This window comes from Oncorhynchus kisutch, linkage group LG7, assembly GCF_002021735.2.
Source record: "Oncorhynchus kisutch isolate 150728-3 linkage group LG7, Okis_V2, whole genome shotgun sequence".
NCBI classification, from domain to species: Eukaryota; Metazoa; Chordata; class Actinopteri; order Salmoniformes; family Salmonidae; genus Oncorhynchus; species Oncorhynchus kisutch.
In genome coordinates this window covers 48,904,988-48,921,128 of record NC_034180.2, presented here as the reverse complement: position 1 = coordinate 48,921,128, position 16,141 = coordinate 48,904,988, and the positions used below count along the sequence as shown (strand labels likewise).

Here is a 16,141-nt window from a genome sequence, read left to right as displayed (position 1 = left end):
GAAGATAAAAACCATCAGCTGCTACGAAGGGAGTTTAGAGGAGCCGTGCAGATAAAAACCATCAGCTGCTACGAAGGGGAGTTTAGAGGAGCCGTGCAGATAACCATCAGCTGCTACGAAGGGAGTTTAGAGGAGTGTCAAAAAGAATGAAAACAAGGCATCCCAAGTCATCTTCTATCAGAGAGCTGCAGGCTGAGAGAACAAAGGAGAGGAGACAGAACACACACACACACACACAAAATCACAATCACACACACATAATTACACACACACACACACACAAAATGTCACACACACACACACTAAATAACAAACTAAATAACTCCTGCTAGGCTGTGTATTGATACATACATTGCAGTAGTAAGGGCATTATTTATATTCATATACTGTGTTCAAAAACAGGAGGCAGAAATGTGGTGGGGAGGGTTGGCTCTGTTTGATGATGGGATATTAAAATATTCCCCTTTCATGAGATGATGACTATGGGAGATGAAACGGTTTGAGGTTAGGAATGAATCATGTTTTAGAAAGCGTTTACAGCACTTTATTCCAAAACCGCAGTATTTTATTCCAAAACAACTCAGCCAACATCCTCGCCTTAGTTGCTCATTGAGAATGAGGTGAATTCATTATGATGTCAGTAATGTCAACCCGAAAGCCGAAAACAAAAACAAAATTAGACACTTCAGATGGTTGGATATGGTAGGACAGAGGAATCCTCTCTGTTTCAGAGGCAGAACTCCAGTTACCCTATGAGCAAAAGACATTGAAAATACTTGGGGTGGCAAGTAGCCTAGTGGTTAGAGTGTTGGACTAGTATGCGAAAGGTTGCAAGTTCAAATCCCCAAGGTACAAATCTGTCATTCTGCCCCTTAAGCAAGGCAGTTAACCCACTGTTCCTAGGTCGTCATTGAAAATAAGAATTTGTTCTTAACTAACTGACTTAACTGCCAAGTTAAATAAATTGAACATTTAGTCTTTTTTGGTTGAAAGGATATTGAAAAGATGTATTTTCAATGCCTTGTGCTCACTGGGTAAGCAGTATCCATATAAAGATGTTCCACGTGTCCCTCATGCCGAACACACCCAGCGGAAATGACACCCAACGGCAATCTAGTGTTGCAAAGGGGCGTCAAGGGTTTCTTGGTTGGTATTCCTGATATGCAGTAAGTGATCTCCCCTTTTATAATAGGCCTCTCTCAGAATAGGCTCTCCTCCTCAGTTAGCTGGGGAAGTAGAGTATGTCTCACAGTCACCCCTTCACACACACACACCTCTATGCACAGTCACCCCTTCACACACACACACACCTCTATACACAGTCACCCCTTCACACACACACACCTCTATGCACAGTCACCCCTTCACACACACACACCTCTATACACAGTCATCCCTTCACACACACACACCTCTATGCACAGTCACCCCTTCACACACACACACCTCTATACACAGTCACCCCTTCACACACACACACCTCTATGCACAGTCACCCCTTCACACACACACACCTCTATACACAGGCACCCCTTCACACACAGCTCTATACACAGTCACCCCTTCACACACCTCTATACACAGTCACCCCTTCACACACACACACACACCTCTATACAGTCACCCCTTCACACACACACACCTCTATGCACAGTCACCCCTTCACACACACCTCTATGCACAGTCACCCCTTCACACACACACACACACACCTCTATACACAGTCACCCCTTCACACACACACACCTCTATGCACAGTCACCCCTTCACACACACACACACACCTCTATGCACAGTCACCCCAGTGGGTATGCAGCACCCCAATGACGTTCAAGGTACGTCATAAAGACATCAAGTAAAGACCTCATATATTGGTTGTTATGCGGTCAGTAAAAAAACAAAGATGTTAAAAAACATCTAGTATACCTCACCACGAAGAAATAATGACAGTCTTGTCTGCTGGGTTGGGGGTTTCTGCACCGGGCGATTGTCTCTATGCTGGGTTGGGGGTTTCTTGTCTCTATGTAGTTAATTTATTGATCCTGGTGTTGGGTCTCTTGACAAAGACTGGTGAAGTTAGACGTTGATCCAATGGAAATTAAGAATATTACATTCCATCCAATCATGTTTGCCCTTGAATCTGGTTTGGGATTGGCGATCAAGGATTGGCTGGGTTCATGCATATGTTGTGTTGAATGCAAAATGCACAGTATGAGCTGTACACAGATGTGGGAAGGAGGGGAGGGCAGGTCAGGTCTATTCTGGTCTACCGTCCTGCTGGGCCTGTTTTGTTGAGGTTTCCTGTGGAAATGCCTGTGGTTTGCATCAAGCATGCAGTAGGAAAAAACACCGTATCTGACTAGTACACAATGACAACATCAAGCTTGTGACTATCAATTTGTTGGAAGCATTTGCTGTTTGTTTTGGTTTTGTTTCAGATTATTTTGTGCTCAATAGAAATTAATGGTAAATAATATATTGTGTCACTTTCTATAGTAAATAAGAATAGAATATGCTTCTAAACACTTCTACAATAATGTAACAACAGCAAATTCATCCAACGAATGTGTAGTCACAAGCTTAATGTAGTTGTTGCGTTCTATAAATATGGATACTAATCTTTTTACTACTTTAATACACATACTGTATAAATTCATTTTCCCAATACTTTTGACCCCCTAAAATCGGGAGACTATGTACAATTATTTTTTGTCATTTCTGAAAGGTTCACCCGATATGGATGAAAATACTTTAACCTCATAGTCATTGTTTGATTTAAAATCCAAACTTTTGGAGTATAGAGCCAAAATAAGAAAAAATGCTTCACTGTCCCAATAATTACAGAGGCCACTAGTAATTGTTATACTGTATGTAACCTCAGTCATATTTATCCTGTTGAATGTACCTCTACTACTACAGGGGAGGGTGTGGCATGTAAAACAAAAGTTGGAAGTTTACATACACTTAGGTTGGAGTCATTAAAACTTGTTTTTTTTCAACCACTCCACAAATTTCTTGTTAACAAACTATCGTTTTGGCAAGTCGATTAGGACATCTACTTTGTGCATGACACATGTCATTTTTCCAACAATTGTTTACAGACAGATTATTTCACTTATAATTAAATGAATCACAATTCCAGTGGGTCAGAAGTTTACATGCACTAAGTTGACTGTGCCTTTAAACAGCTTGGAAAATTCCAGAAAATTATCTCATGGCTTTAAAAGCTTCTGATAGACTAATTGACATTATTTGTGTCAATTGGAGGTGTACCTGTGGATGTATTTCAAGGCCTACCTTCAAACTCAGTGCCTCTTTGCTTGACATCATGGGGAAATCAAAAGAAATCAGCCAAGACCTCAGAAAACAAATTGTAGATCTCCACAAGTCTGGTTCATCCTTGGGAGCAATTTCCAAACACCTGAAGGTACCACGTTCATCTGTACAAACAATAGTACGCAAGTATAAACACCATGGGACCACGCAACTGTCATACCGCTCAGGAAGGAGACGTGTTCTGTCTCCTAGAGATGAACGTACTTAGGTGCGAAAAGTGCAAATCAATCCCAGAACAACAGCAAAGGATCTTGTGATGATGCTGGAGGAAACGGATACAAAAGTATCTATATCCACATAACCTGTAAGTCCGCTCAGCAAGGAAGAAGCCACTGCTCCAAAACTGCCATAAAAAAGCCAGACTATGGTTTGCAACTGCACATGGGGACAAAGATCGTACTTTTTTGGAGAAATGTCCTCTGGTCTGATGAAACAAAAATAGAGCTGTTTGGCCATAATGACCATCGTTATGTTTGGAGGAAAAAGAGGGACGCTTGCAAGTCGAAGAACACCATCCCAACCGTGAAGCATGGGCATGGCAGCATCATGTTGTGGGGGTATTTGCTGCAGGAGGGACTGGTGCACTTCACAAAATAGATGGCAACATGAGGCAGGAAAATTATGTGGATATATTGAAGTAACATCTCAAGACATCAGTCAGGAAGTTAAAGCTTGGTCACAAATGGGTCTTCAAGCATACTTCCAAAGTTGTGGCAAAATGGCTTAAGGACAACAAGGTCAAGGTATTGAAGTGGCCATCACAAAGCCTTGACATCAATCCTATAGATCATTTGTGGGCAGAACTGAAAAAGCTTGTGCGAGCAAGGAGGCCTACAAACCGGACTCAGTTACACCAGCTCTGTCAGGAGAAACTTATTGTGGGAAGGTTGTGGAAGGCTATCTGACCAAATTTAAACAATTTAAAGGCAATGCTACTAAATACTAATTGAGTGTTTGTATACTTCTGACCCACTGGGAATGCGATGAAAGAAATAAAAGCTGAAATAAATCATTCTCTCTACTATTATTCTGATTTTTCACATTCTTAAAATAAAGTGGTGATCCTAACTGACCTAAGACAGGGAATTTCTTACTATGATGAAATGTCAGGGATTGTGGAAAACTGAGTTTAAATGTATTTGGCTCAGGTGTATGTACACCTCCGACTTCAACTGTAGGTCCTTTCATACCTAGCTAGAAATATTCCCCTGTTTCTGTTCTCCACCACAGGCCCTGCTGTCCAACGCCAAAATGGGCCCTCCTCAGAGGACCCCGATGTACCGAGGAGGTAAGAACCTCCGACCTTCAGAAAGACACCAAATCAAGCTCAGTGTACAGTAGAACACACAGTAGAACACACAGTAGAAAACACAGTAGAACACACAGTAGAAAACACAGTAGAACACACAGTAGAACACACAGTAATAAACACAGTAGAACACACAGTAGAAAACACAGTAATAAACACAGTAGAACACACAGTAGAAAACACAGTAGAACACACAGTAGAAAACACAGTAGAACACACAGTAGAACACACAGTAGAACACACAGTAGAACACACAGTAGAAAACACAGTAGAAAACACAGTAGAACACACAGTAGAACACACAGTAGAACACACAGTAGAATACACAGTAGAACACACAGTACAACACACTAGAACACACAGTAGAACACACAGTAGAACATCGAAAAAAGGAACCGGTTTGTAAAAGGGCATCCAAAGCATCTCATTCCAGGGACTTCAAGTCTGGTAAAAACTTGCTAGAATTCATCATCGAACGTGTTTTCTTATTTAATTTGTCCGAAATATTTTGTTTGAGGGTACAAAACACATCCGGCCTACCACATAACCCCTACCACATAACCCCTACCACATAACCCTACCACATAACCCCTACCACATAACCCCTACCACATAACCCCTACCACATAACCCCTACCACATAACCCCTACCACATAACCCTACCACATAACCCCTACCACATAACCCTACCACATAACCCCTACCACATAACCCCTACCACATAACCCCTACCACATAACCCCTACCACATAACCCCTACCACATCAGGCCTACCACATAACCCCTACCACATAACCCTACCACATACCTACCACATAACCCTACCACATAACCCCTACCACATAACCCCTACCACATAACCCCTACCACATCAGGCCTACCACATAACCCCTACCACATAACCCCCTACCACATCCGGCCTACCACATAACCCTACCACATTAACCCTACCACATAACCCCTACCACATAACCCCTACCACATAACCCCCTACCACATAACCCCTACCACATAACCCCTACCACATAACCCTACCACATAACCCCTACCACATCAGGCCTACCACATAACCCCTACCACATAACCCCTACCACATAACCCCTACCACATAACCCCTACCACATAACCCCTACCACATAACCCCTACCACATAACCCCTACCACATCAGGCCTACCACATAACCCCTACCACATAACCCCTACCACATCCGGCCTACCACATAACCCTACCACATTAACCCTACCACATAACCCTACCACATAACCCCTACCACATCCGGCCTACCACATAACCCCTACCACATAACCCCTACCACATAACCCTACCACATAACCCCTACCACATAACCCCTACCACATAACCCTACCACATAACCCCTACCACATAACCCCTACCACATAACCCTACCACATCCGGCCTACCACATAACCCTACCACATAACCCCTACCACATAACCCTACCACATAACCCTACCACATAACCCTACCACATAACCCTACCACATAACCCCTACCACATAACCCTACCACATAACCCCTACCACATAACCCCTACCACATAACCCCTACCACATAACCCCTACCACATAACCCCTACCACATCCGGTCTACCACATAACCCCTACCACATAACCCTACCACATAACCCCTACCACATAACCCTACCACATAACCCTACCACATAACCCCTACCACATAACCCCTACCACATAACCCCTACCACATAACCCTACCACATAACCCTACCACATAACCCTACCACATTAACCCTACCACATAACCCTACCACATAACCCCTACCACATCCGGCCTACCACATAACCCTACCACATAACCCCTACCACATAACCCTACCACATAACCCCTACCACATAACCCCTACCACATAACCCTACCACATAACCCCAACCACATAACCCCTACCACATAACCCTACCACATAAACCCCTACCACATAACCCCTACCACATCCGGCCTACCACATAACCCTACCACATAACCCTACCACATAACCCTACCACATAACCCCTACCACATAACCCCTACCACATCAGGCCTACCACATAACCCCTACCACATAACCCCTACCACATCCGGCCTACCACATAACCCTACCACATTAACCCCTACCACATAACCCCTACCACATAACCCTACCACATAACCCCTACCACATAACCCCTACCACATAACCCCCTACCACATAACCCCTACCACATAACCCTACCACATAACCCCTACCACATAACCCCTACCACATCAGGCCTACCCACATAACCCTACCACATAACCCCTACCACATAACCCCTACCACATAACCCCTACCACATAACCCCTACCACATAACCCCTACCACATAACCCCTACCACATCAGGCCTACCACATAACCCCTACCACATAACCCCTACCACATCCGGCCTACCACATAACCCTACCACATTAACCCTACCACATAACCCTACCACATAACCCCTACCACATCCGGCCTACCACATAACCCCTACCACATAACCCCTACCACATAACCCTACCACATAACCCCTACCACATAACCCCTACCACATAACCCTACCACATAACCCTACCACATAACCCCTACCACATAACCCCTACCACATAACCCTACCACATCCGGCCTACCACATAACCCTACCACATAACCCCTACCACATAACCCTACCACATAACCCTACCACATAACCCTACCACATAACCCTACCACATAACCCCTACCACATAACCCTACCACATAACCCCTACCACATAAACCCCTACCACATAACCCCTACCACATAACCCTACCACATAACCCTACCACATCCGGTCTACCACATAACCCCTACCACATAACCCTACCACATAACCCCTACCACATAACCCTACCACATAACCCTACCACATAACCCCTACCACATAACCCCTACCACATAACCCCTACCACATAACCCTACCACATAACCCTACCACATAACCCTACCACATTAACCCTACCACATAACCCTACCACATAACCCCTACCACATCCGGCCTACCACATAACCCCTACCACATAACCCCTACCACATAACCCTACCACATAACCCCTACCACATAACCCCTACCACATAACCCTACCACATAACCCCAACCACATAACCCCTACCACATAACCCTACCACATAACCCCTACCACATAACCCCTACCACATCCGGCCTACCACATAACCCTACCACATAACCCCTACCACATAACCCTACCACATAACCCCTACCACATAACCCCTACCACATAACCCCACCACATAACCCTACCACATAACCCTACCACATAACCCTACCACATAACCCCTACCACATAACCCTACCACATAACCCTACCACATAACCCCTACCACATAACCCTACCACATCCGGCCTACCACATAACCCCTACCACCTCCCGCCTACCACATAACCCTACCACATAACCCCTACCACATTCCTGGCCCAACGCTCTAACCACTAGGCTACCTGCCGCCTCTACATTCTAACCACTAGGCTACCTGCCGCCTCTACATTCTAACCACTAGGCTACCTGCCGCCTCTACATTCTAACCACTAGGCTACCCTGCCACCTCTACATTCTAACCACTAGGCTACCTGCCGCCTCTACATTCTAACCACTAGGCTACCTGCCGCCTCTACATTCTAACCACTAGGCTACCTGCCGCCTCTACATTCTAACCACTAGGCTACCTGCCGCCTCTACATTCTAACCACTAGGCTACCTGCCACCTCTACATTCTAACCACTAGGCTACCTGCCACCTCTTTGATCTTGCCTTGGGATCTTTTTTATAAGTGGTGCCGGTACTCAAGCAGTAGAAAATTAGAGGTAATGTCAATCAGAAATGTATTAAATTGGCACAGATTGAAAGACTGTCTATAGGGAGAGGCTATAGAGAGGGGCTACAGGGAAAGGCTACAGGGAGAGGCTATATAGAGAGTCTACAGGGAGAGGCTACAGGGAGAGACTATAACATGTGTCTGTGCCCTCTGTATATCTGCAGGCAAATGATGGAGCCGCATCAGATGCAGGGAGTGGTCCACAAAGAGAGGGAGCGACGCACGTCTGGCTCAGGTAAGGCCTGCAGACGTACTGTGGACAGACACTACTACCATGTCAAGACAATACCGGGTCTGTCAAAACACAAGCCAAAATACGTTTCGTCCATGTCAATACACCATCTCACAGATAACGTCTCAGGATGCTATTCTCTCCATGGGGATAGCATGGCAATCATGGTAACCAAACAACCCAGTGTAGCGCATGTTGGTTGTGTTCATTAGGGACCAAATGGAAGGAAACTGACTGAAACAAGGAGGGACTACCTGAACTTGGCCAATAAGATACGCTCTTTATTGTTTTCGGTTGCAAAACGTTTTGCTACAGTGTGCTCTAATGACCAAAACCTAAGCTAAAGCGCTAGCTCGGACACATCTGTGTTTGTGTTGAATCCCCCTCCCTCCTCCCCTCCGTTTACTCATGCTTATCCATATACAAACATTCCCCAGCGCCATAGAGACACTCATTCTGCAAGCGTGCTACTGGCAGCTGGGTGACAATGGGATATGCTGCTTTCCTGAGAGTTTGGTCATGTTGGATTCGGCTTCTTTTTATTCTCTGTGATTTTGTTCTCAGTTTCTGATTTATCATCTTTGTTCTCAGTTTCTGATTTATCATCTTTGTTCTCAGTTTCTGATTTATCATCTTTGTTCTCAGTTTCTGATTTATCATCTTTGTTCTCAGTTTCTGATTTATCATTTTTGCTTGGTTTCTCATTATTCTCTCTCTCTTTTTTGTGTGTGTGTTGTGTCCCCCCCTCCTCCGTGGCATCCCCTCCTCCTCTGTCGTGTCCCCCCCTTCTCCTCTGTCATGTCCCCCCCCTCCTCTGTCATGTCCCCCCCTCTCTGTCATGTCCCCTCCCCCCTACTCTGTGGTGCCCCCCCTCCCCCCTCCTCTCTGGTGTCCCTCCCCCTCCTCTCTGGTGTCCCTCCCCCTCTGCTGTGGGTGTCCCCCCCCTCCTCCTCTGTGTTGTCCCCCCCCTCCTCCTCCGTGGTGTCCCCCCTCCTCCTCCTCTGTGGTTTCCCCCCTCCTCCTCTGTCCCCCTCCTCCACCTCTGTCGTGTCTCCCCCCTGTGGCGTCTCCCCTCCCCCTCCTCTGTGGTTTCTCCTCTCCTCTGTGGTGCCTCCCCTCCTCTGTGGTATCCCCCCTCCTCTGTGGTGCCTCCCCTCCTCTGTGGTGCCCCCCACCCCCTCCTCCTCTGTGGTGTCCCCCCCCTCCTCTGTGGTGTCCCCCCCCCCTCTGTGGTGCCTCCCCTCCTCTGTGGTGTCTCCCCTCCTCTGTGGTGTCTCCCCTCCTCTGTGGTGTCTCCCCTCCTCTGTGGTGCCTCCCCTCCTCTGTGGTGCCTCCCCTCCTCTGTGGTGCCTCCCCTCCTCTGTGGTGTCTCCCCTCCTCTGTGGTGTCTCCCCCTCCTCTGTGGTGCCTCCCCTCCTCTGTGGTGCCTCCCCTCCTCTGTGGTGTCCCCCCCCTCCTCTGTGGTGTGTTATAGTTGTTTCCACCCTCCAATATAAGGTGTCCTCCCCTCCCTCCTCCAACACCCCTCTTGAGTATAGACACTATCGGGCCGCCACACTGCCGCCCTCCTATGCCCGAGTGGCCTCCAACTCCTCCCCTTCCTCCTCTTCCTCTTCCTCCTCCCAGGAGAGAGAGGTGGCGGGTGGACGGGCTGGCGACAACTCTCCCCATCTCTCCCAGCTCTCCACCTCCCTGGTCTCGGCCTTCTCCCCCGTGCAGCCAGGGGTGCCCACGGCCCTGACCCGGCAGGTGCGCCAGATCCCCCTCTCTCCCCCCACGGTGCGGGCTCTCCACCACACCAAGTCCCTCCACCAGGGTGACCCCCAGCAGGACCCTGTGCTGCTCCCCAAACACGGCACCTGGTCCACCTCCCACACCCACATATACGGCCCCGTGCACATGCCCCCCGTGCCCCAGCCTGTCCTCCCAGTGGCCCTCCCTCTGCCGCCCCGCCACAGCCGGGTCAAGCCCCACCCCCTGGACCAGGCCGGCCAACCCCATATCCCGCCCCACCTCCCCCATGCCAATGGCCAATCAGAGGACTATTATAACCTCGCTCAGCAGCAACAGCAGCAGCTAGGTTACTGCGAGGCTACCTCCTTGCCCCCTCTGATTGGTCAGTCTGCGCAGGGCCCCGTCCCCGTCTCCTCCAACCAACCCCAGTACCCCTCCTCATTCCACCCCCAGCCACAGATGTCCCAGGCCACGCCCCCACCACCACCAGCAACCCAGCAATTCTCTCCCCCCTCATATACCCCAGCCCCATCAGAGTGGGGTTCACCCAACCAGACACCCTCTCCCGTCTCTCAGGCTGCCACGGCAACCTGCAGTAAGTACATGCAGAGCTCAAAGAGCAAGGCACTTGGACAGCAATGGGGGGACTCCACTGGCTAATGTGGATGGAAGTATATACCTATTATGAGTCCAAAAACAGTCCCCATATTCAGCCATCAGCTACACTAACAGTCCCCATATTCATCCATCTTCTACACTAACAGTCCCCATATTCATCCATCTGCTACAATAACAGTCCCCATATTCAGCCATCAGCTACACTAACAGTCCCCATATTCAGCCATCTGCTACACTAACAGTCCCCATATTCAGCCATCTGCTACAATAACAGTCCCCATATTCAGCCATCAGCTACACTAACAGTCCCCATATTCAGCCATCTGCTACAATAACAGTCCCCATATTCAGCCATCAGCTACACTAACAGTCCCCATATTCAGCCATCTGCTACACTAACAGTCCCCATATTCAGCCATCTGCTACAATAACAGTCCCCATATTCAGCCATCAGCTACACTAACAGTCCCCATATGCAGCCATCTGCTACACTTTAAATCCAATGGCTCTTATCTGAGGACTATTTATTCAGTAAGTGCTTGCCAGCAGTGTTAGCCAAGGAGGAGTCTGAACCTATGCTGTCTATTGGTTTCTTCCCAGGTCCGGTTTCTCTCCCCGCCGTGCTCGCTGTGGCCCCACCAGTGGCTCCCCCTGCCCCTATGGCACCTATGGCCCCCCCTCCTCCACCGGGCCCCCCGCCTCCGGCCACAGTGCCACCGCCCATGCCCCCCCCACTACCGGTTGGTGGAGGGCACGGAGGGCCTCATTTAGAGGGGGCAGGGAATGAGCTGGCACAGCCACTCTCAGGTCTGGCTGCTGCCCTGGCTGGAGCCAAACTCCGCAAAGTTGCAAGGGTTAGTATCTCAGCTTAGACTCGGATCGTGGTGAGTAGAAATAAAACATTTTGAAACAGTGAGGTACTACCTGAACATGTCCAATAAGAAACATTCATTTTTGTTTCCCTTTCCAATACATTTTTAAATGTTTTTGCTATGGTGTACCCCACTGAACAAGACCACTCATATCTATGTGAAAACTGCGTGGACATTCAAACCATTACATATACACATTACCTGTTGGTTGGCTTCTATAAAGAGGGAACTTATATGGTGGCCATTGTTGTGTCCTCAGGATGAGAACAGTCCACCAGGAACAAGTGTAGCCAAGAACGATGGCAACCGCTCCAGTGGAGGGGAGGGGCTAATGCAGGAAATGAACGCCCTTCTAGCACGCAGGTGAGAGGAACACAACTGTGTGTGAAGGAACGATGAAATTGAATTGAATTGAACTGAAAATCCCTATCCCAACGATCACAGCACAAGACCTGTGTATCATTTTGATAAAGAATATTCTGGAGTTGAGGATTTTAATTGAAGATTATCACAAAGATGGTATAACTTGATGTGATAGTCTACTAGCCTGTGAAATACACTAGTGATTTGCAACATGACTGGAGTTGTCTTCTCCATTAGCTTTGTATCATCTCTAATTGCCTGAATTTGCTTTTCCTGCAGACGGAAAGCCTCAGAGAAACCTGAAGAGGTAATTCACTTGATCATATTTGAAAAATATAAATTATAAAGTTTAACTGGGTGGTTCTATCCAGCTACAATAATTGTATTCAATCAATCTAAAGATGATTGCACACAGACACACAGATCATCCATTTTGATTTTCCATTACAGGAGGATCCCAAGCTAGGGCAGAACTCCACAGGTAAACACACTCTTGCCTCCACATTTTTCTGACCATTATCTTTGTTATTGGCTGCATTGAGCCGGGGTGCTTTATAAAGTGAGTCTCTTATAATTGTGATGCTCTCTCTTGCTTTTTCTCTCTTCACTTTCTCTCTAGATGCGGGGAAGAATCCATGGGACCGAGCCAACTCTGTAGACAAGGCCTCACTGGTATCAAGGTGAACATCATCTGTTTTTGTATTTGTTATGGATCCCCATTAGCTACCCTTCCTAGATGCTACCAAATGTAAAATATAAAAAATAAAGATTTAGGCCTGGATTCAATCCGATTGCCCCTTTTCGGTTGTTGCAGTTGTCACAGAGATCACATTCAAAGTAAACAATTCAAATGTTGGCTCAATTTAACATGACCTTTAAGGCCTTGATTCTTTCACTGTCTGGATTGAAACCTGTCCATTAGTGGCCATTGAGAAGGGATGTAAGGGGTATATGGGATATATATTTACTAATCTGAGGTATGGTAACTGTTTATCCTGGTTCTGATCAGTTTGTGTAGTTTAGCCAACTCCTATAGCAGTTGTTTGCTAAAAAAGCACAAACTGATCTGGGACCAGGCTAACACTACTATTAAATATTGGGGATATATTGAGAGGTTCATATTACATATCATAGTACAAAGCATTCTGTTCTCTGAGATGAGGAAATATATTTTATAGAAGTAAAGTCATGGCTGTTTGGCTTATCAACCCTGTTGTCATTGATCATTGTATTCAACTACCAGCTGGACGACTTCTGCATCCCTTTTGGTATTTAAAGTACAAATTGTGCACCAATATTGTATTGTAAAAGCCTTTTATATTAAATTAATTCCTAATGGTGAGCTGCTTCTACTCTTTTTGGACATTTTCTGGCGGGAAAACTGAGCGGGTCGAGCATAACCCAAAGATAGACAGGCTAGAAATGTTTACCTAAACAAATCATTTTTGGGGGTGTAGCTTGCGTTCAATTGCCTTTCCCTGTTGCACACAAGCTTCCATTCCCCCCTGTGAAAAAGGGGATTTATGGATGATGTAATATTCCATCCTGTTACATCATTTGGCACTTGCTATAGTCATTTATTTTTACATTGAGATGGGAAAACTTGTTTTTAGGACGTTGACCATGTTCTCTTTATGACAATGTTAAAATACATTGTTTTTCCTTCACCAAATTACACTACCCAAAAGGCGCTCAATTGGGTGGGAAACCAGAAATGGCAATGACCATTTGGTGAGAAGATAAAGGCTTGGCAAATGAATCATGGACATAGTTAAATACAGAGATAAAGCAAACCCCATAGATATATTTTAGTGTATCAGTCTAATCAGGGGAAAACAAACCGTGGGAGTGTTTGCTTATTGCATTGAGGAAGCTTGTGATACAGTAAATTTAACAGCTTAATGGCAGTAGTAAAGAGTGAATGGATGGCTGCCTGACATTGTGAACCCCACCATGTAATATAGATAAGATTTTACCTTTATTTAACGAGGCAAGTCAGTTAAGAACAAATTCTTATTTTCAATGACGGCCTAGGAACAGTGGGTTAATTGCCTGTTCAGGGGCAGAACGACAGATTTGTACCTTGTCAGCTCAGGGGTTTGAACTTGCAACCTTCTGGTTACTAGTCCAACGCTCTAACCACTAGGCTACCCTGCCGCCCCAGGGTCACGGGCGTCTAATTGTCACGGGCGTCGTAAGAAGTGGACCAAGGTGCAGTGTAGTGAGCGTACATATTCCTTTTTATTAGACTGTCTCCAACAAAAACAATACAAAACGACCGTGACACTTAACAGGGCAATGATGCCTCTAACAAAGTTAACTACCCACACTAAAAGGAGGGAAAAAGCGCTACCTAAGTATGATTCCCAATCAGAGACAACGATAGACAGCTGTCCCTGATTGAGAACCATACCCAGCCAAAACATAGAAATAAAGAAACATAGAAAACAAAACAAAACATAGAATGCCCACATCACATCACACCCTGACCTCACCAAATAGAGAAATAAAATGTCTCTCTATGGTCAGGGCGTGACACTAATAATCAATCATGAAGGTTGATGTCACTGTCATTAGCTGGAGAAAACATAACTATCTACTGTATATTTTATATATAAAAAAATATATACTTTATGTACTGTATATTATATATAAAAAACATATACTTTATGTACTGTATATTATATATAAAAAACATATACTTTATGTACTGTATATTTTGGGTAATTTACTCTGAAAGTTCTAACTAACTAACTAACTAATTTCTATTTATCGATCATTTAAAATCATCCCTGTTGTTTATGTGGTCTTGCAGGGTGCGACCCGTGGGCAGCACTAGTGAGGGAGACCTAGACTTCGACAGGATGAAGCAGGTATGAATCTGTTCTTCAATTGTTCATGGAAGAAAAGTATTGTGGAAGAAACAGAACCTGTAAAAAGTTTTTCTTTAACCCCCACAGGAAATCTTGGATGAAGTTGTACGTGAATTGCAGAAGGTGAAAGATGAGATCATTAATGGTAGGCCACTGAGTGTTAACGCATTGGGTTATGTTACTCAAAAAAGGCACATACTGCTTCAGTGTGAAATTAACCTGCAAACCAACGAAGGTCATTCTTATTCATTTTTATACACTTTCTATGGTCCAATTTAGTTTCAGTTAGGTCAAACAAAGGTATCCTAATTAACAAAGCTATCCTAATTAACAAAGGTATCCTAATTAAAAAAGGTATCCTAATTAACAAAGCTATCCTAATTAACAAAGGTATCCTAATTAACAAAGGTATCCTAATTAACAAAGGTATCCTAATTAACAAAGCTATCCTACTTAAAAAAGGTATCCTAATTAACAAAGCTATCCTAATTAACAAAGGTATCCTAATTAAAAAAGGTATCCTAATTAACAAAGCTATCCTAATTAACAAAGGTATCCTAATTAACAAAGGTATCCTAATTAACAAAGGTATCCTAATTAACAAAGCTATCCTACTTAAAAAAGGTATCCTAATTAACAAAGGTATCCTAATTAACAAAGCTATCCTAATTAACAAAGGTATCCTAATTAACAAAGCTATCCTAATTAACAAAGCTCTCCTAATTAACAAAGGTATCCTAATTAACAAAGCTCTCCTAATTAACAAAGATATCCTAATTAACAAAGGTATCCTAATTAACAAAGGTATCCTAATTAACAAAGCTATCCTAATTAACAAAGCTATCAAACCAACAAAGGTATCCTAATTAACAAAGCTATCAAACCAACAAAGGTATCCTTATTAACAAATATATCCTAATGAAGTATGTCCTAAGAGG

General features: G+C 45.2%; 1 protein-coding gene across 4 annotated transcripts in view; it reads left to right on the top strand.

The window, feature by feature from the left end:
* LOC109894706 (ena/VASP-like protein) overlaps positions 1-16,141 on the top strand; it is a 57,853-nt gene that overhangs the window by 39,731 nt on the left and 1,981 nt on the right. For 3 of the 4 annotated variants that reach the window (XM_020488390.2, XM_031829222.1, XM_020488391.2), the window contains 10 exons: positions 4,567-4,624; positions 8,676-8,746; positions 10,218-11,072; positions 11,696-11,949; positions 12,227-12,330; positions 12,610-12,637; positions 12,781-12,811; positions 12,950-13,010; positions 15,146-15,203; positions 15,291-15,348. In XM_020488390.2, the coding sequence (XP_020343979.1) occupies positions 4,567-4,624; positions 8,676-8,746; positions 10,218-11,072; positions 11,696-11,949; positions 12,227-12,330; positions 12,610-12,637; positions 12,781-12,811; positions 12,950-13,010; positions 15,146-15,203; positions 15,291-15,348 (1,578 nt within the window). The remainder of the gene's footprint in view (positions 1-4,566; positions 4,625-8,675; positions 8,747-10,217; positions 11,073-11,695; positions 11,950-12,226; positions 12,331-12,609; positions 12,638-12,780; positions 12,812-12,949; positions 13,011-15,145; positions 15,204-15,290; positions 15,349-16,141) is intronic. The other variant, XM_031829223.1, reaches the window with a different exon arrangement.